The sequence below is a fragment of the Calypte anna genome, chromosome 17 (assembly GCF_003957555.1).
Source record: "Calypte anna isolate BGI_N300 chromosome 17, bCalAnn1_v1.p, whole genome shotgun sequence".
NCBI classification, from domain to species: domain Eukaryota; kingdom Metazoa; phylum Chordata; class Aves; order Apodiformes; family Trochilidae; genus Calypte; species Calypte anna.
This window is the reverse complement of record NC_044262.1, coordinates 4,684,089-4,704,930: the sequence shown is the minus strand read 5'-3', so window position 1 is coordinate 4,704,930 and position 20,842 is coordinate 4,684,089. Positions and strand designations below refer to the sequence as shown.

Genomic DNA, 20,842 nt, shown 5'->3' with positions numbered 1-20,842 from the left:
CCAGCTCCCCCGCAGAGGGGAATTTCATAGAATCCTGGAATGTCAGGTTGGAAGGGACCTCAAGGATCCTCTGGTCCAACCCTTCTGATATCATTGTTTACATGAAACCCCGTCGAGCTGAGACTTAAAACTTCCTAAAGCGATGGAATCCACCCCTTCCCCAGGGAGGCCATTCCAGTGTCTCACTGTCCTCACGGGGAAAAATTTTCCTCTGCTCTTCAAACGGAACCTCCCCAGCAGCAACTTGTGTTCGGTGCCCCTTGTCAATGGGGACTCTGCATCTTTGTAGCTGACCTTCCAATACTGGAACATCGTCATTACGTTTCCCTTAACCCTTCTCTTCCCTTCCCGGCTTTTCTCTGCCCCAGTTTCCCCCGCAGCGCTCAGCTCTCCTCTGAGGGGAGGCTCAGGCCGGCCCCGCCCCCTGCTCCCCATTGGCTCACCCGTTGTAGGGCGGGCACAAAGCGCCCCTCTGGACCAATCAGCGCCGCCGAGGGGCGTGCCCGGAGGAGGAGGGGGAAGAGCGTGCGGAAGATGGCGGAGAAGCGACCCAGAGGCGTGGAGGTGCGGGGGGTGCGGGGAGGGGAGGATGTGCGGGCGGTCCCTGACGGGAGCCGGGCGGTAAAGGCGTCTGTGTCCCGCAGGTTGGGGACAGGAAGGTGGACTGGCGCCGCTGGAAGCAGGAGAGTAAGGCTGGGACATCCCCCTGCCCTGGGGGGGTGAGGGGAGGGCAAGGAAAGCGGGGCTGCCCTGCGCTGTGCGGTCGTTGTGCAAAACATCCCGCGTTGCAGGGAAAGCCGAGAAGAAAAAATGGAAGGAAATGAAGCTGCTGAAGAAACTGGAAAAGCAGCGGATGCGGGAGCTGGCAGAAAAACAAGCTAAGAAAGAGGAGGAGCAAAAGGAAGATAAAGGTGAGGCGGCTGAGCCCCTGTGGGGAGGTCTGGGCTGGAAGAGCCGAAGAACTTGGGTCTGAAAAGTCAGTTTTGTGCATGGAGAGGAGAGGTGATGCTCTGCTGCCCAGGTCTGATACAGAGCATCCCACAGGTGTGAACATGGTGTAACATGTTCTCTTATTAAGAGAAAACCTGTGGCTAAAAGCTAAGAAACAGCAGTTGTTTGAGGTTTGTTTTTTTTCCCCATGACCTGGTTTGAGCTAGGACAGAATTTTTATGAACTTCCTGGAATAAGAGGGTACAAACTGATTTTTCAGTAAGTTTCCTCCTTAAAGGGATACCTGCCCCTTACAGCTGACAAGTCAGAGGCCGAGAAGAAATTCCTAAAGGGAAAATTTCTTCTGTCCTTCCCCTCTGAACATTTAAAGCAGTAAATCAAATGCTGTCTATATACCACTGGCTCTCCTCTGATCACACTCCCTTCCCCTAGGGCGTCACTACACGCTGAGCATTGCCCTGCCAGGCTCCATCCTGAACAATGCTCAGTCCCTGGAGCTAAGGACCTACCTTGCTGGACAGATTGCTCGGGCCTGTGCCATCTTCTGTGTGGATGAGATCGTGGTGTTTGACGAGGAGGGAGAAAATGTAAAGTAAGGAGGAGCCATCTTCTGCAGAAAGCATCTTCTCTCTGTTTCTTCGGTCTTTTAAACTGAGACCAGGGAAGAACTGTGCATTCTCAAGCAAATGCTTAAATGCCAGGATTAAAGAGATCCCTGTGCCACTGGGAAAAGATGTTGACCCAACTGCCCTGGCAATTAGGATCATTTATCAGCATGGGGATGACAGAGCAGCAGAGGACCAAGCCCTGTACTCTTATGGCTTGCCATGGATAGATGAGGTGTGCCTATATGCTAATAGAGATGAATTCCTGTTCCTTCAGCTTTTCACTGGCCAAGCAGTGGAGCTCTGTAGCATCCACAGATGTATCAATACACAGATACACAAAGATAAAAGCAAAACAAAAGTGGAAAAGGTGTTTTGTTTACAGAGTGTTCCAAATACAACTTAAGTCCCTAGCTCTGGAGTAGCCCTTTTACAAGTGGTCCCATCTCTTTTCAGGGAGGAAGGGAGGGCACCTTTCAGATTAAGGAGCAAGGGGCTTGGTTTTCTGGAAACCTGGCTATGTGGGGCTGTGCAGTCTCTTGCTGAATTCATAAGCTGCTTTCTTTCTCTTTCAGGACTGTAGAAGGAGATTTTGAAGGAATTGGGAGGAAAGGAAAGGCGTGCGTGCAGCTTGCTCGGATCCTCCAGTACTTGGAATGCCCTCAGTAAGTCCCCAGTGGTCACACTGCACATCAGAACTGACTTGCCAGAGGCTATGGGAGCAGGAGCCAGACTGTTTATCCTGCACAGTTATGCAGGATCTGATTGTTCCATGTCTGGTTCAGGAGTTTTAACTGGAAATACAGTAAGTGCAGGATACAAGCTGCATGCTACGTCAGTGATAGATCAAGGACTTGGAGAAAGTACTTTGAATCAATACAGGGCTAGAATTGAGGCTTGGATTCCAAAGAGAAAAAAACTGGTTTCACATCTCAGCTTTTTCTGACAACAGGTACTTGAGGAAATCCTTTTTTCCAAAACATGAGGATCTGCAATTTGCAGGTAACATTCTCTCTGTCCCTCCCTGAGCTCTGGCTCTTGTTTTCCATGGGATGCACAGAACTGCATGGCTTTTCCCCACCTCATGGTGCAGGCAGAACAGTTGCACTTACCCCCGTGTTACCACAGTCTGTGTCCTCTCCTTAGCAGCTCTTTTCCTCTGTGCTGTTCTAGGGCTCCTCAATCCCCTGGACAGCCCCCACCACATGCGTGTGGATGAGGACTCGGAATACCGGGAAGGGGTCGTGTTGGATCGGCCAACTAAGCCAGGCAGAGGCTCTTTTGTCAACTGTGGGATGAGGAAGGTATGTCCATCTGGAACCCACAAATCCCAGAACAATTCCCTCTGTCTGGCAGATGTGAAGCAGGCAGGGTGGGCACTGCTGGGTTTCTGAAGGCTGTGGAAAGCTGGCATGAAGTTTTATGCTGTTACTGTCTTGTCCTTTCTGGCTCATTAATGGCTGGGGCTTCCCAGGTGCTGGTGAGCCTTCCCCTTCCAGCACATCATTCCTTCTCTGCTGGAATTGAACCTTGGAGCAGCAAAATAAGTCTCAGACTGCTGACCCAGCTCCCCCTGAGCCTACTCTGCAGGCTCAGATCACAGAGCTCCTCATTCCAGCCATTCCAGCCCTGGGCCAGGACAGACCCCCATTTCCCCAGAGGGTTCTCTTCTTCCCCAGTACTTCCAGAGTACCCAGCACTGATACTGACTGTCCCTGCAGGAGGTGCAGATTGACAAACAGCTGAACCCTGGTCTGCGAGTCACTGTGCGCCTGGAGGAACCCCAGAACCCAGGTAACCTGCTGCTCTACTGGATCTGTAAACTGCAGCCCTGCAGCATGGTCCTTCCATACAACAGCCTTCAGATCCCTCCTGTTTGAAAGCACCCAACAGCTCTGCATGTGCCCTTCACCCAACACACAATTCTAATACACCCTTACTGTACTCCCTGGTTAACTGGTTAAGAACTGCCAGCTCCTTGCCCAACAACAAACAGACCAAACATACTTACACCCTTTCCAGAATGCCCTCAAAAGAAGCAGTTCTTGGTTGCACACCCAAGCAGTGCCCTGCCCCAGAAGAAACTGCTGCATGTGGCTGGTCAAACCCAGCTCTCCATAGGAGATCCCAGGGCTTGTTCCATCTCTTTGCTTCCCTTCCAGAAGCCAAGGTGAGGAAAGGCACCGTGGTGTCCTCCCACCACCCTCGGACAGTCTCAGGCTTGTACTGGGGTTACAGCGTCCGCCTTGCCTCCTGCCTGAGTGAGTATTTGCAGAAATTCTTAGCCATGGCTCTGCCCATTTCAGGCCTACTGGTTGCATGTCTGCAGCACGCACTGACATAACTTATAGCAATCTTGTTTTGTCTCAAAGGCAGCTCTCACTTGCAGCTAGGAGCCACATGGCAATCAGATTTAAGGGCTAAAACTAGGAGCATGAATCACCCCAGTCACCCACTGGTACTGTACCCTGTACTTCCACTCACCATTGCACCAGTTGTCCATGCTGTAGCAGGAAATGAGTTGGTGCTCTCCATTTCCATGACAACTACCTCCTGTTCCTTCACATCAAAGCCAGCAGTAACTTTGAGCTCAAGAGCCCTGCAAAATCCTTCTCCTATTTTCTGATTGATTTGACCTCCTACAAATAAAATTGTAAGCCATTAGTCAAGGAATGGCTCCAGCATCCCTTTGAGCTTTGAGGAAAAGGTGCTGCAGTTCAGAAGGTGCCAGACACTCCTGCAGCACCCAAATTATGTAAGAAATTGTTCTGATGCACTAGTGGCACTGAAAAGCAATTCCTCCTGCTGCTACTCACCTGTGCAGCCCATCCAGAAGGCAAACAGCATGGGCAAGGGCACCACATGAGCAACCCCATCTTGTGTTTGTTTCCCAGGTGCTGTGTTTTCAGAGTGCCCTTTCAAGGAAGGCTACGATCTCTCCATTGGCACCTCAGAGAGGGGCAGCTCCGTGGACCAGGCCACTCTCCCTTCCTTCAGGTTTGTGTCCTGCCTGCTTGGTCCCACACAGAGCCTGGTGGGGGTAGCAGATCTGTCCTGTGCCCTTAGTGCTCTCCTAGGCAGGAATGCTCCTAGATACAAGTGCAAGACTCACCTACAGGCTCCCCTGCTCCCTTTAACAGCAAGACACATTCTGCTGCATGTCAGAAGCTGGGAGAAGCACCCCAGGACAAAGCCAATTCTTTTCTTGCTTTCTGGAGTTGATAGAAGGGACTGTCACATTGGCCAAGTGCTCTGGGGCTTTGTTAGGGTTGGGGCTGCAATGATCATGGCCAGTAAAGGTAGCACAGAGGGGTTTGAACACAGACCCAAATACCTGAACAAAATAAATGAGTCAGCTTCACCTGCAAGAGCAGACAGAGCTGTTTCTGTGAAGACAACTCTTAATCCATTTGAAGGTTTGATGTTTAAAGCTTGTAGCATCTGCTTTGGTACAGGGGTAAGAACTGCTCACCCTTCTCACCTTGTCCCTGTGCTCTTCCCTAGGCATGCCCTTGTTGTCTTTGGAGGTCTTGAGGGTTTGGAAGCTGGGGTTGATGTGGATCCAAACCTGGAGGTCACCGACCCAAGTGTCTTGTTTGACTTCTACCTGAACACTTGTCCCAGCCAAGGCAGCCGAACCATCCGGACAGAGGTAGGGCAGGTGGCTCAGGGTGCAGTGCCTGTGTGTGCAGAGCAGCACTGGTCCTGCCTGGGGCAGTGACACAGCCTGTGTCCCCTGTGGTGACACCTCAGCAGAGAGCAGCTGGCTTGCCCACTGTTCCCAAGACACCAGTGGTTCTGACTGTCACCCGGGTCTCTTCCAGGAAGCGCTCCTGATCTCTCTCTCTGCACTGAGACCCCACATCCATGAGGCTGTGAAGACACCCCGGGAGAGCTGAGGGGAGGAAAACACTGACCTTGGCATCAGCTGAGGAGTGCCTTGGGAAGGGGCTGACTGAAGCTGGGTTGCTGGTCAAAACACTCCAAGAGCCTGGCAGGGCCAAGGCACAGCGTGACTACAGCTGGCAGTGCAGCAAGTCTGTGCCCTCCTGCCTGCAGGGGCCAGCCAAGGGCTGGTGGCTGCCCTTCAGCAGCTGGGACAAGCCTGGGGTGGGGAATAAAGCAGTGTGGAACCCCAGCTGCCTTGGAATTCTGTGTGTGTCTTGGTGGAGAGAATGGGCACTTTGTGTCAGAGATCCTGCATGCTCAGTGCCCCCAAAGCCATGTGACTTCAGACTTAAACTAAGTCAAAACTTAATCCCTATGCCAGGAAGCTGTTCCTGTCACAGTTAGCTTAGCTTCCCCAGCTCCCTCTTCAACTCCAAAGCTTCATCCTTCCCAACAGCAGGAAGGGCTGGAGCTTCAGCTGGGCTCCCTTTCTAATGCCTTAAGCTCTGCTTACAGTGAGCTCAAACAGGAAAACAGATGGAAAAGTTGGCTCTGTCTTGCCCCCACCTGCTGAGATATTCAGGGCTTTGGTAATAGCAGATAAGAAGCAACCAATACTTTGGGGGTTCAAAGCTTTACTGCTAAAACCATCTTTTGAAAGTAAACAATCAAACAGTCCTTTGGCCACAGAAAAATAGGAAGCTCTCCTCCCCCGTACTCATCTTGCTCCCATCCTTCTTTGCTAAGTAGAATAAATTCAGTAACTTCCCTTTGCATCTTAACAAGCCACAGATAAAAGGACCAGTTACAGGGGTACATTGTACTGGTGTGAAGTACCCAGGAGCCTTCTGCAGGACCTCCCTAGGGACCTGCCACCCGTGCATGTTTCACTCTTACATGAAACAAGGGGAAGGGTAAAGAGAGGCATTGGTTTGATTCTTACTTCCCACATTTAAAATTACACAAGGAACTATTATTCTGCAGACAACTGCTGTGAGTCCCTCCCCAGGGGATACCTGGATTTGTTGAGTTGGTATTCAGTGCTTGTTTCCAGCTGTGATGGCTTTCAAGTTACTTGTTCTTTTCAAGATGTTTGGGACAAAAAGGAGCCCTGAAGCTCGCTCAATGCTCTCAATGGGAACCAGGAATCGTTCCAGGGGGATTTTCTCATCCACAGGGCTGTTGGGCATCACATATGAGCGCAGCTCAATCTCCCCACTCTCCTTTTCCAGAATAAGCACCTTGAAGAAATGGGTGGGGACGGCCACGTTGTTCTTCCCAATCACCTGGTACTTGACATACATCTTCCCATCAGCCTCCATTCTGCACCAACAGCAAATCCCATGTTATTTCCCAGCTTGATGCCACATCCACCCCCTCAGCCCTCAACTACCCCCCCAAAAAGAGCCCCCATAGCATGGGGGAGAAGCAGTGGTATAAAAACACCACTAAAACACAGGCTACGTGACATGGTGGGGGCCTGAGCTGTGTGATGGGTCTGCTCCCCCCAATCCCTTTCCTGCAGTCTCTCTCCAAGCTGTTTCCTGAAGAGATCTCAATGCGAGACAACAGCTCTTAGTGCTGCATCAAGGTCTTTGCAAATAAAGTCAAGCTCAGAAGTGGAGAACTTGGAGGCGTTATTCTACAGAAAAAGGGTGTGCAGTCTAATGTTAGCCTAATAATCTAGTAATGCACTTGATTGCTGAAGACTACAAACAAAAATGATACTGTGATTGTTGTAACTCAAGAAAACATGCCTTTACTCATGAAATAATGAGCTGAAATGAGACATGCACAAACTAATCTCAATCCTAAGCAAGTATCCTTCCACAGAGCCTCTGCACACAGCTGGTCTCACTGACAGAGGAGGGACTTGGCAGATCACTCCCATGTGGGAGCTGCACCCCTCAGCCTGCTCTTTCCTTGCCCAGCACAATGCATCTTTCAAGCACAATCCCAGCCTGGCCCTCCTGTTTTACCTGGGCAGGTAAAGGGGTCCTGTGCAGACATAGACGTTCTTGTTGCATCTTGCTAAGCCTCTACTGTACTTCTCAAGGTTATTCCAGGCATGCTGGTTTAAATGAGGATCCTAGAAATACAACCAGGGTGAGACAGGCAGCAAAGTCAATCAGTAGGGAATTTCCTCACTGTTAAGAAGAGTAATAACACCTGCCTTTTCTATAACACATCTCACAGCACTCCAAGCACGTTCCAGGTCATCTCCACTATTGCTTCAGCTCTGGACACTGTGTACACGAGGTCCTGCTTTGCATACACAAGAACAGAACCCATTCACCTCAGACCACGATTTTTTGCAACAACAATCTGCCTTCCTGTTCCGTTTTGCTCCTGCAATCACCCGTGCTGAGCAGCGTCTCTCTCAGATTGAGAGAAGCAGCGCTCAGGCGGGCCCATTTGCAGATCACTCTGGTTGGGTTTAGCAGGAAATCCAGCACCCTCCAGCGACTATGGATTCACTCTTTCTGCCTGAAACACTACAAGGACAAACCCACGCCAGAGCCGCAGAGGCTTCGAGCAGGGTTGGAGCGGGGAGCAGCGCCCGTCCTTGACCGCGGGTAGCTCCGCCTTCCCCTTTCCCCCCTCCCCGGGAGGCACGATCCCTCCCGCAGCCCCTCAGGGGGGTGATTCCTACCTGCGGGGCGATGTTGCTGAGGTAGAAGGTGTCCCGCATGGCTTTCTGGCTCCACTTATGGTTGGCAGCAGCGGCCAAGTGCCCGCGGTCGAAGCCGCTGCCGCGGTAGTCGGCGTTGGTGGCTCGGTGGTACTCGTGGACCGAATCATCCTCAAGGAATTCGCAGGCGCCGCGGTCGGAGGTGCCGCTGAGGGTCTCCCGGTTGAGCTGCTCCACAACCCAAAGCGCGCTGCGGCTCCGCGGGTCGTAGCACAGCACGTAGGACTCACGGCTCCGCAGCTGCGCCAGCCCGGGCAGCCCGTACTTGGTCAGCTCCACCCGCCCGGAGCCCGGCAGCGCCGGCGGGCCGGCCGCAGCCACCACGGGCACCACGGGCAAGCGGGCCAGCAACCCCTCAGCCTCATCGCTTTGGGACCGGCGGCGAGTGGCGAGCGCGGCTCCCAGCCCCGCGCCCAGCGCCAGGGAGGCGGCGGGAAGCACCCACCGGTCCCGCAGCACCCATCGGGCCCCCAGCATGGCCGCGCTCAGCCCCGGCGGACCCACTGCTTTAAACGGGCCTCGGCTTCCCCGCTCCGCCCCGAGCCAGCCGCGGGGACATCGCCGCTTTAAGGGCGAGGGGGCGCCTCAGGACAGCCCCAGGCGTTCGGAGGAACCATTTTATTGGGAGAGTGAGAGCAGCGTGACAGAGTCCCGGGGGGGTACAGGGAGGGCTCGAAGGAGAGGGTACACAAATAAAGAGTGGGTCCCAACCGGCCACCCCACCCCAGAGCCCTGGGATTCCTCAGGGAACGCCACAGCTCCCCCGGCAACCGCGCCCCGGAGAACCCGGCGGTTCGGTGCCGGTCCGAGGCCGCTGCTGAACGCTGTGGTGATCACCGGCAGCAGCGGTAACTCCAAGGGAGTCACAGCACCAGATGTGTGCACAAAGCCACCCGTTTCGCTCAAGGAAGCATTATAAAAATAGTGTTTAAAAGGAAGCATAAAAGGAAGAGGTTTAGAGCGGTGAAGTGTTCTCTAGAGCCTGTTCTGGAAATTCTTTCCAGACAAGGTAAAAACGAAACAAAATCACAACAATGATCTGCAGTTTCAGAAGTGCTCTAAACAGATGAAGCCACACTCTCTAAGGGAAAACTGCCCCTGCCTTCCCCAGTGCCTTCATCCTGCTCACCACCAATGCATGAATAATTCCAGGTTAGGTCACAATATTCAAACACAAAACCCAGTGTTCTGAGTGACTGCCACCACCACCTTCATCTCTGCTGTCCCCTTGCTTCCACCTCACTGGCAAAGCCACAAAGCTTCCCACAGCCTGAACTACAGCAAGGCACAAGCAGAGCAAACCCCTTTCCCCAGGGAAGGCTCCTCTCTTCCCGCAGGTCCTGCTGCTTCCCAGGGATGGAGATGGATCCGGGTCCCCCTTCCCCTGCCTGGCAACATTGGGGCTGTGGGGAATGTGTTTGAAGAGCTATTTAAACACCTTCTGTTTAGGGTCCTAAAGGCACCCCTGACTAACACCTCTTGACCCAAAGAAATGCTGCTTCTGTTGACCCCGCTGCTCCTGCAGGGAATTAGGATGGAAAGAAATGAGAGGTGGAAACCTCTCAAGGGTGCAGCAGTTGTTACTTGGCCACACTGGCAGGGAACCACTCATTAAATACTGCCTGACATCCACAACAAAAAAAATCACCAAAAGCCTTTTGAGGCATGAAACCAAGGAAGCTCACGAGGACATTAAAAATCTGGTAACAAGGCTTTCTTTTGCCACCTCCGAACATCTGGTTTTGCTCTTAAAGAAAGGAGAAAATCTTGGAATAAAGAAATTGATGTCCCAAGTAGGAAAGTACAACTCCTTTCATCAGCCAGGCAGAAGTCCTACCACAAAGGTGGGGATACAGAAGGGCACAAAACAGCTTTTCATGAAGGAATCAGCCTGCCTGGATCAAAGGTGTTACAAGTTCTCCCCAGAGAACTCAGTTTTGTAGCCACCACCTGGATTTATCCCAGAGAACTCCCCAGTAGCCAAAGCTCTCATCACATCCCATGAATCCACTGCAGACTCCCTTTAATTCACCATCACTCCCTGAAGAGGATGGCACAACACAAGCCCTTCAGCACCTAGGAAGGGAGAAGGCAGCATGATTCCTGTCCCCAGCCAGCTACCTGCACTGCTGCTTGAGTGGCCATCTCTTTGCTCTCTTCCTTGAGTGTTTGTAACACTTCAGACCAGCACCTGGCTCAAGACCACTGCAGGAGGTTAACCCAAAACACTACCCTGAAAACAAGCACAAGTTGACCCCCAAGTAAAGTTTTAATCCTGATTGGTCTGCTACCTTCTCAGGTTATTTTAAGGAGATTTCTAGCTATCCAGAGCAGGAACCCTCATGAATGATCCTGTTACCAGTAAAAAAACACAGGATAAGGGAACCCTGCACTCACCAAGGGAACCCAAAATGGACAGGCCAGGTACTTCAGGAGGTGCAAGCAGAGCTTTTACATGGAATGTGAGAGCTAAACAGTATTTAGAGCAGTTCTGAGGCAGAAGTGCTTAGAGGAGATCCAATTCTACCCAAGAGTTCAGCCCTCTGGTTCTACATTTGTGCCTACCAGAGGTCTGACTACGGGCCTCCCTCTCTAGTGCAGAGGACCCAAGAGCTGAGCCCATGAGACCACCTGGAAGGCAGAGAGATCTATCCAGCAGTTACAGCAAACTGGATGTTTCATCACACAGCTGTCCTGGTCTATCCACTCAATGTTTCTTGGAGAAAAACTACTCTTTAAAGGATTGCAGCAGAGGGACACTTAGCTACAAGTATTAATTACAGATTGTTTGAAGTCTTCAGTTGCTCTTGATCCACTACAGCAGCAACACCTGGCTGCACCAGTGTCACTCAAGCACTTTTTATCTAAAGAGGCAGAGATTGCTTGGGATTGACAATATGAACACAGGCACATGCCTCAACCTCTTCTCCCTAACCACCCTTGTGAAAATAACAATAGCACGTAAAGCACTGGCCCTCAGTGAAAGATAAAGCACTAGTAAAAAAGCTGAAAGCTGACAACATCCCTCCTGCTAGGGCAATTCTAGGCCACCAGCAGCTTAAGCAGATCTTACAAAGAAGACTGACCTTTAACAAATCAATACCCATAAATACCAAAAACTGCAGTGTCAAACAGCTATGCAGAGGTGAGCCAGCAGAGCACAGAAAGAAAGGGAAAAGCAGGCTGGATTAGTGTTCACCCAAGAGCTTCTGCACCACCTAAGCACCTGGGTGCTGGCAGCTTCTCCCTCCAAGGATTGCAGCTTCTGATCAGCTCGACTCTGCTGGCAGGTTAGCAGTTCTCTCCATAGTTTGTATTAAGTGATGTTCTCCTGAGCCTGCTCTGCTGTGTTTGAAATGAAACTCTGAAAAGTTTCCCCCTCTCAAGAGGGACAAGTGTCCAACGTAGAACTGTGACTCCCAACAGAATCAGTACACAGAGAAGTGGATCAGCCCCAGCAGTCAGCTAATGACTGAAATGCTTGTATGACCACTGGATTATACCAGAACAGGACTCTGAATTGTACATTGGACCTGTATCATGTCTTCAAGGTTACTGTGACCAGAGCTTACTCAGGGCAAAACTGTGCAAGCCACTGAGGCAGAAAACCCCAGTGCCATGCCTGTAACAAGCCCATAAATAGGTCTGTCTCCATTGCACACAACTAGATGCCCATTTCTTGTCTTTCAGAATCCTCACTGTAGCTGTATATGCTCCTGTTCAGAGCCAGGAAAGCAGCTGGAGGCCTCCCTGCAGCAACAAGCTCCTGCTCTAAGGCTGGGTGTAATAAGGCTTGACTTTGAACTACTCTTGACTCATTGATTAAAACCACCATGGTCTTGCTTCCAAGGAGACCTTGTTGATAAGGCAAGTCTGGATTCAGGCAGTTTCAGTGCACAAAGCCACCAGCTGTAGTTGTGTCCTCCCATCTCAGCTTCTCAAGGTCTTTTTCTCAGGCAGAGTGGTCCAGACAGACAGATGACAATCACCAGAAGCTGATGCAATCATCTCCTTTGGACACCCCAGGGATGGCCAAGTGCAGACACAAAGAAGAAGAATCCAGAAGCAATTTGAGTGACAGGATGTGTGACTTGATTGGCATACATTCTATTCACAGAAAGAAGATCCTTCTATACCACCAAAATCCATGGGACTCAGCCTGTCCCTTCCCCATCAGAACTTACTCCATGTAAGCTTCTTCCAGGAAGGAGTCCACCCCCTCAGGGATATCCAAGCAGATGGTTCCTTTCTCCCCAACTCAGTCATAAAAAAAGATACAAAGAACTGCTTTTGGCAGCACAGAGGCATTTGAGATTTGAAAAATTCTGGAGTGCAGGACCCAAGTAGATGGGGACATAATCAGTCCTTGACCTAATAAATAGAGTAGGAAGAAGTCTTCAAGGTGGCCAGTAGCCCAGACACAAAACCTGAAGTCCTGCAGAGACCACTAGGAGCTTTAATGCACCCCACTGCATGGGGGCATCTCCTGGGATCCACTGCCAGTTTCTCTGACATCTTTTGTTATGCTCATGGACTATTTGGAATCTTGAAGTTCCTTTGCCTTCTTCAAAATCAGATGAACATCAGAGATTGGATAATCCTGGGTCAAAGAAACAAAGTGATGTAAGTGACCATGGAGGGTTTCTTGTGCACACACTCACTTAAGCAGGGCAAACCTTGCCAACAGCATTCTTGATACAGCCCATTTCAGTTAATCCTTTAACTGATAGCAGTTTCCTGTTCTGTAACTGATGAAGCCTCAACACCCTTCAAGGTTTTTCTTTATGAATTTGTCCTCCAAGGGTACAAGCTGGCCTGCTACAAGGGCTATCTTCATGCCAGAAAGCCTTATCAAAGCCAGTATCTTGCACAACTCAAAGCAGGAACTGGCAGAAGCAGAGATATCCTACCATGCAATGCAGCTGTTTGCAGCTCTCACAGATCTCAGAGCTAAACAAAAGCTTTTGGCCAATAACCTTAACACTCTTACATAGGGTTGCATATCTTTGTTGGAAAACACTTATTTTTTGCAAGCCAAAAGGCACCAAAAACCTCTAGTCTATGACAATTTCTTGGTAGGAAAGAATGGGTGCACAAGCAAAAGCATCACACTTCCAGTAAGGAGCAGGCTGTAAGATCCCTGAAGATTTTTCTGCATGCAAGCACCAGAAGTCTGGTACCTCTCTTCAGCCAGGCACATCCTGCTCTCACAGCATTACTTCAAGACTCTTCAATTTGCTCCCCATGCCAATTGTATTTAATCCTTACCTGTAGCAGCCTCATGTTCAGAGTGAAGTCTCCTTCCAGCAACTGATCCCGGATTAGTCTGAAAGATGGAAATCATCCCAGCTACTTTGAACTTTTTTAAACTGGAACTTTAAAAAACAGATTACACTGCACCCCAGACCCCTGAAATCACTTTTGCTACCATTGTGACCATAACCTATTCACCAGATGCCTTAACACATGCCTACAGAGGCCTCCTGGAACCCTGGATTTAGGTAAAGGAGGGAAAAAGAAGAGCAGGAAGGCTTCCTGTGCTGTGTACTTACGTCAACATGGCACAGCAGACGAGCAGAAGGAAATCAAAGCGTTTGTCATCAGCAAAGAGGGAGTCCCAGATCCGGATGACATCTGGCAGCAGGAACTCTTGGGACAAGAGCAGTGTCAGCCAACGGAAGGCAAAGAACTGGGGTTTGATGTTCTGTTCTTGCTGTCAGACATGCACCAGGCAAAGAATGAATACGTGCTCTCAGCCAACTCCCTACAAGCAAGAGATGAGCCCCGTGTTTCCATCCCCATCTCCACCCTGACACAGCTCTAAGCTGTAGCATCAGCAAACCCACTGCCTCCTCCCAAAGACTCTCACACTCAAGCTAGACAGAAATTTTCAGTGCAGCCATGCCCCATGTCTACAGACAAGCCAAAAAAAAATGTTCTTCTCTCCACAACATGGAGTAAAGGAAGCTTTTCTCCCTAAAGGCACTATTTATGTTAGTTCTGTTAAACTTGCCAAGTCATTTTAACATTCCCATTTGAACAGCATTTTATCTGCAAAGCAGCAGCCCTCCCCCTCTAGCAGAGGCACTTGTTTTGTCAGGATTTCCTCTCCCTTCCAGAACCCTTTATCAAAAGGTTTACTGTTCACAAAAAGAAACAAAAGATGGAACAGAGTTCACAGTGATGCTCAGTAAAATATACTGTAAGCACTTCTAGCCTGAAGCTTTCTTGTTTTCTGCTGTTAAATCCTAAGGACTGTAAGTTTAATCAAGGTCAAACAAGCACAGGATCCTGCTGATATTCTTTAAGGACCAGCTGCTGCATGGCCAAGACCATTTCCTGCCAGCCAAATAGTAAGCAGTTCATTTTCTCTCCACTGAATCAGCCACCAACCAACACTGGGTCATGTCACTGTGCTGACAAACCATCTTTTGGATTATAAAGGAAATGGATCCTGATTTTTCTTAACACACACACACACACACAAAATATATATATATCAGTGTGATCTGGTGAAGGCTGAGATAAGAACACCTTCCCCTTCCAAATTCTCCTTGGACTTTCACACAAAATGGACTCTAAGACCTGAAGATGTTTTCAGCATATGGTAAAATCTTCCATTGACCCAAAGCACCCTGAGAACCTTGGATGAAAGAGAATGAGACAATTAGGTGGGTGGGATGGTCCAGTTTGCTGGATTTCAGTTTACATCTGCAATAACCTCTATTCAGTTTAAATTAGGGCTGCCAGTGGCAACAGAAGCATGTGTGGAGGGAGGGCCTGGTTTCTGCTCTATTCTTAAAGACAGGAGACAATTCCTGTTACCTCAAATTCCAAGAAAATCTACAGCAAAACTCACGTTTTGCTGCCTGATAATTAGAAGTCATTAAAGACAAGGGACTGTGGCCAAATCACTTTGAACTCACAGCTGGCAGTTTTGCAATGACTGTTGTTTGCTTTCAGAGTCAGGCAGAGGAGGAAAACCTTGCTGTGTCAGCTTGCTCTAGGTTTACTCCAAGGAGAGGTTGTTACAGCTCATAGATAAAGCTTCCATGCTCTGTAGGCAAAGCCCTTCCTACACTCTCTCAACCTCTGTTCAGTAGGTTTAACAAAGCTGGTTGACATTCAAATGCACTGTTAAGCTCCACTCCTCCACTTCTAGCCAAGACTCGGAGATAATACCAAATTCCTCACCAGTTTCAAATACAGCTCCACATCTTTTTCCTTCAGGGTGGAATAGACCTTCTCCATTTTATAGGTAATACCACACTGAGAATCATCCAGGCTCTTAATGAAGTTGTCCCGAATTTCAGACATTAGATTGGTAAAGCAGAAAAATGTGTCTGCTTCAGCATGTTCTAGAAAAAGAAAAAAAAAATTATGGAAGTATTAGAGGAAGCCCTCACTGATAGAGGCAGAGAGATTCAAATCTATTCCTACTTCATAATCTGGCTGCTGTAATGGATTCAAATAGCAGATCCCACCAGATCTAAACTTGTTTGGCCTAGGACAAGACAAAACACTTTTTTTTTAAACTAGAGACATCTACAGAGTCACTGCAGACCTGGACCCTGTGTGCAACACAAGGTCTTCATGACATGGGGTCACAAACCATTTATCTGTGCCTAAGAACACCATCTGCTCTCTCTGCTAACAGCACACACCCTTGGAGCTCCCATGGAGCAGAAGCAAAAGGCAAACTACCCCCCATCCCATTCTTTTGCCAGGCATATACAGTACAAGCAAACAAGAGCTTCTAAAGAGAATTTAAGTCTCAGGAAGTGTGACTTAGATCCACAAAACCCAAACAAACACACCTCAATAATCCTCACTTCCCATGTTTTCACCACTCACAACCCATTCAGTTTCTATCAACTTGCTCTGGTCCCCCAGAACTCATCTTTTCCTGGATTTGCTTTTTGGCTCTGATCAGTCCACACAGAGCTGTTTGAAGAGAGCTTTATTCCCACAGCAGAGAACATGCGGTACGACGGCCGTTCCTGAGCAGCCAAAAGAGTCTCTCACCTTTCCACTCACTGTTAGGATCTGTAGCAAAGGTGTAGTAAAGAGGCCCCACGATTTCATTCATCCCCTGAACATAGGCTATCCCGGGGTTCAGCTTGGCATAGATGAACAGGATCCTCTCCACCACTTCCCAGTGAGCTTCACAGCCGTTGGGCAGAACTTCGTACTCGCTCAGAGAATTAGGTGTGGTTTTAAGAGGGGAGCTCACCTGAAGAGCAAGGCAAGACTAAGGCTGATCTGGGATAACCAAGCAGCACGGGTAATTCTGTACATATGACAAGCTTGGCTTTTATTAGACTGAGCCCCCAAAAGATTTGGGCAGTTCATACCAAACAGGCAGGTGTTGACATAAACCACAAGTAACTCGGGAATCACAAAGGCACTGAACTCCTGGTGCTGGCTCTGCCCTGAAGAAAAGAGCAGTCTGCAGCAACAGTTCCCTGAACCACTGCACCACCTGACCCCACGCAGTGTGAAACCACAGCAGTTCCTCTTCTTTGTTACAAGTATGAGGAAAAGCATAGATCTGTTGTGGTAGCAACCCACCTTCCCCAACAGCGTGTGGCACTCGTGCTGTAATGCTCATGAAAGAGGAAAGAGACAACACACATTCCAGCAGGTACCCAGCTCATTTCCTAACTGCAGGTTTAGGAGATACAGTTCTGGAAGATTATGTACATTCAACTTCAATAAATTAACCCCTCAGTGTTTTGCTCCCATCCTTCAGTGGTTTGTTCCCATCCAAACACAGGCACACCAAGCATAAAACTCTGACATCTTCCTGCAATGCCAACTTCCACCAGAAGTCAGGAAAAAAAAAAACCCAAACCTTAAAATTAAATACACCTTTAACCTTCTACCAACCATCAGACACTACAGCTGCTCCCATAAAGCTGCCTGGCCACCAGAACACACAGCACCTGCTGCAGTATACACTTAATTCAACTCCACAACCAGAGAGCAAAACAGGGAAAAAACCCACAACCCAGGAAACATCCTTCCCCTTATCACCAAGGTGCCTTCCCCACAGCCAGAGCTCACGTTTGTCACCCCGCTGCGGTTCCGTGCCACTGTCTGTGACTTGAGTGTGGTTTGCTCCACCCGCTTGCGCAGGGTCTCAAACTCATTTTGGGGGTCCAGGATTAAGAGGCAGGGGTAGTCTGTGGGGCGCTGGAAGAATGCCATGTCAGGGTACAGCCTCCTAGGAGGGAGTCAGAAGGAAAATGGTCAGAAGGAAACTGGTCAGAAGGAGGAAGCGTGTGTCCTCTGCTGAATGGGAGGCTCAGATTAATATTAATATTTATTAATATTAATATTGATATTAATAGTGATATTGATATTAATAAAAGTAGGAAGGGTTAACCAAACCAGCTGGGTTCAGAAAGGTGAGGCACTGTGCTTCACACACCTGACATCTTTGTCTATCTGGAGAAGCACTTCATTGTCCTTGAAGTAAGTATTCCATCGACTGTCTGGGTTTGGATTGAGAGGCTGAAGAAATAAAACACAGAAAGAGAACAAGCATGTCTCACATGTATCAAAATCCTCAGTTAAATACACATTGATTTAACAATTGTCCTGTTTCTCTGTTGCCTAGTGCCAGCACACTCCTAGCACCTCAGGTGTTAAGTTTTTCTCTCACCAGCTACACGTAGTGTTGTTCCTTCAGTGTGCAGGAACTGGCTCAGAGCTTGTGGAATGAATGAGCAAGCAGTGACAGAAGCCAACATTTCCAAGCCCTTTTCACCTGCCCCTTCATGACTTTGTTCCCAAATCAGGAATCCTATCCCCTGTCAACAAGCCTCCTGACTGCAGCTCCAACCTCTACAGCTGAGATGGATCCATGCACAGTTAGTGAACAACTAAGCAAGAGGAGGGGAAAAAATAAAAGCAACATTCCAAAGTGATACCCAAATGATCCAAAGATGACCATAACCTGCCAACAAGTGGGGTGTTACAAACACACTGCTTTGACAGTCTCCAGAGATCACAGCAGCACAGAGGACCTCATGCTAGCAGAGAAGTTCATGTTCAGGACCAGCCATGGAAGCAGTTGTATCATTTTACAGCATCTTCTGATCAGTTACTTCATTCCCTCCCCCAACACACAGCCCTTAACAGCACTTTCAGAGAAGAAAAAAACCCAAGGAACTCAGGAAATAATTAAGGGGAAAAAAATAAAAAGTAGCAGCCTAACTAGAAGTAAGTGAATCTTCTGTCTTCCATTCTATAACCCAACTGGACCCTCCTGCCTCTCATCTCCTCTGTTTGGAGCAGCCTGCTCTGAGTCCACCCACACCCCTGACTTCCCAGAAGCTGTCTCTGCAAGAGGCACCTCTTGTCAGCAGTTTCCTTTCCCTAGGAGACCTGCAGCTGGGCAGCAAGCCCCACAGGAGGGGAGAAGGGATTTGCATAGCTGAAAACAGCTCTTTTCTATCAGTGCTTTGCCAGTAATTCTTACTGAAGGCTATGGAGACACAAGCACCAGACTGGTACCTAGGAACCATTCCTCCTGCTAGCAGGGCAAAGTTTGCAGTCCAAGAACAGAGCCAAGAGAAGTCCAGGGGTCCAGAGTTTATAGCCCTGGGGAATTTTCTGCAAAACAGTACTTACATGATCTTCTAAGGTCACATCTTCCCTTGAAACACCCAGGTTTGCTTTGGCAATTCCAGGCTGAATGATCATTTCCTTTAGGAACTGGGAATACAGATCCCTGAAAGAAGAAAAGAGGAATTTGCAATGAAGCAGAACATCAAGTCAACAAAAGTTCCAGAAGATCTCTCAGTAACCCCTTCCTCAGCCAGGAGGCATTTCATTTTCTCTTCAGCTGAAGAGATCAATCCACCAGACCCAGGAGACAGGCTACAGAACAGTACATTCCACAGGAGAAAAATTCATTCTGTGAAGGTACTTAATTATTTAAGGAACTGTTCTCCTTCTCCACAGATACCATTAGAAACAAAGGAGCCAGTGCCCACACCCTCACCTCTGTTTCTTCAGCAAAGAGCTCCATAAGGCTTTCTCTAAAGGGAGGTAGTTCAGGAGGATCTGTCCAGAAAACAGATACAGATGAATTAGTTTTTGGAGAATGAGCTGTTACACCTGTAAGATGAACAAACCCAATGCAGCAACTAGAGCTGGCTCTGCTCTCTGAAAGCACTGGGAGCTTTCTGCAGAAAGCCTCATACTTTGCCAAGCAGCAGTCAGGAATATTTTGGGGGGAATATTCTCGGCACAGGCCTGTTTGCAGGAGTGATCAATAACAAACCTGACTGAAATGCACTCCTAGGTCAATACTGAGGGCTGCTCTGATGCAGAGAGCAGACAGTCCTTTCCTACCACCCAGAGCAATGCCTGCCCTGTGTTGGGAAGTGCTGTTGTGATCCTGCCAGCACTCAACCCCACAAATTACTGTTGACTTTGAGCAGCTTTTAAGCCCTGGATTTTTTTGTTTGTTTGTTTGTTTACAGTATTAAGTACCCAAACCCAGTATATCCACTCCAGCAACCCCAAGCATCGCTGGCAAGAAACAAAAGCGCCCCAAGCAAAACCCACCTTCCAGCAGAGGCAGCGCAAACCACCATCAAAGGGGATTCCTGTGGAACGGCAGGCAGAGAAACAACGATGTTAACCCCGCTCTCCTCACCACACCGCCGGGCAAGGCAGCACTTTTCCTCCCCAAGGGCCAAGAAGTTTTTGGAGCAGTTTACAGGGGTTACCCGCGGTGCACCCCCGGGGGAGGAGGGGGGGAAGGCGCCTGAGGTGGGTGCTGGAAGCTGGGGACCGTGCAGGTGATGGAGAGGGCAGAGCAGAACCCAGCAGCGCTTCGGAAGAGGGGGAAGGAAGGGTTTGCTGTGAAGTTTGGGGCTGTGCTCAAAGACCACGGGGGAAAGCGCTGCGGCTCAGACTTGAGAACGCAGCCACCTCGGCTCCCCCACGCCGACAGCTCCGGGGAGGGTTCCCTGCGGTAGCCGGGGTGACCCCCGAACCTCCCGGGGCCCGAACCCCCCACCCTGTGCCTGCGCTTCCAGGCAGCCCCAGACCCGTCCCCCCCTCCCTCCCTCCCTCCTGCCCAGGCCCGGTCCGGTCCCGTCCCCTCCCCGGGCCGCTCACCGCTGAAGCAGAGATCGCGGAGCTTGGCCAGAGCCACCGTGGGTTCGCCCAACACCTCCTGGAAATCCGCGATCCTGCGGGGAGCGGAGCCACGGCCGTTACACCCGCAGACATCGGCACCCCCGTTACACCCACGGACACCGGCACTCTCCCGCCCCGCCGAGCCCTCCCCGCCGCAGCCCGGGCCCCGCCACCCACCTGCTCTGGTGCAGTCGCGACATGGCGGACCCCGCGACACGGCCCCGCGCGCCGCATAAACGCTCCGGCTGGAAACCCCGAGACCCTGCCCGGGGGGGATGAGGGGGAGCGGGTGGGGGGGGTCAGGCCAGGCCGCGCCCCCGGAACCGCCCCCACTGTGGCTCCGCCTCGGGCCGCCCGAGCGCCGCGGCCGTGACGCCGTCTCTTGACGTCACCCCTTGACGTCACCTCTTGACGTCACGCCGCTGCCGCGGGAGGCGGTGACGTCACGCTGTGTGAAGCCGCCGACACCCCCGCGCTGTTTCCAGCTCCGCGGGCAGGGCCCGAGCGTCCCGAGGTCTCCGGTGTTTCCGGTGCGGGAAGGGGGGCG

The 20,842-nt window shown here is 50.2% G+C and overlaps 3 protein-coding genes across 4 annotated transcripts; 1 reads left to right on the top strand and 2 right to left on the bottom strand.

Annotated features, from left to right (window-relative positions):
- The first annotated feature begins 505 nt into the window (after nt 1-505).
- Nucleotides 506-5,999, top strand: SPOUT1 (SPOUT domain containing methyltransferase 1). The gene is made up of 12 exons (XM_030461086.1): nt 506-564; nt 645-687; nt 792-911; nt 1,384-1,543; nt 2,132-2,221; nt 2,509-2,558; nt 2,730-2,860; nt 3,278-3,350; nt 3,719-3,817; nt 4,451-4,553; nt 5,061-5,208; nt 5,381-5,999. Exons 1-12 carry the CDS (start codon nt 535-537, stop codon nt 5,453-5,455), a joined length of 1,122 nt encoding a protein of 373 aa, XP_030316946.1. The 5' UTR covers nt 506-534; the 3' UTR covers nt 5,456-5,999.
- A 63-nt stretch (nt 6,000-6,062) lies between these two features.
- Nucleotides 6,063-8,646, bottom strand: ENDOG (endonuclease G). The gene is made up of 3 exons (XM_030461087.1): nt 8,098-8,646; nt 7,424-7,533; nt 6,063-6,767 (listed from the first exon to the last, which is right to left on the bottom strand). Exons 1-3 carry the CDS (start codon nt 8,611-8,613, stop codon nt 6,482-6,484), a joined length of 912 nt encoding a protein of 303 aa, XP_030316947.1. The 5' UTR covers nt 8,614-8,646; the 3' UTR covers nt 6,063-6,481.
- Nucleotides 8,647-8,718: 72 nt separating this feature from the next.
- Nucleotides 8,719-20,840, bottom strand: TBC1D13 (TBC1 domain family member 13). 2 transcript variants are annotated; one of them, XM_030461085.1, is made up of 12 exons: nt 20,473-20,840; nt 20,275-20,348; nt 19,717-19,757; nt 19,148-19,209; nt 18,775-18,874; nt 17,570-17,652; nt 17,203-17,362; nt 16,162-16,369; nt 15,331-15,494; nt 13,689-13,849; nt 13,405-13,462; nt 8,719-12,736 (listed from the first exon to the last, which is right to left on the bottom strand). In XM_030461085.1, exons 1-12 carry the CDS (start codon nt 20,493-20,495, stop codon nt 12,671-12,673), a joined length of 1,200 nt encoding a protein of 399 aa, XP_030316945.1. In that variant the 5' UTR covers nt 20,496-20,840; the 3' UTR covers nt 8,719-12,670. The 2 variants fall into 2 exon arrangements, 1 of the variants encoding a protein (XP_030316945.1); XR_003988255.1 differs by having other exon boundaries at nt 12,705-12,736; nt 13,689-13,785; nt 20,473-20,585.
- Nucleotides 20,841-20,842: the final 2 nt, after the last annotated feature.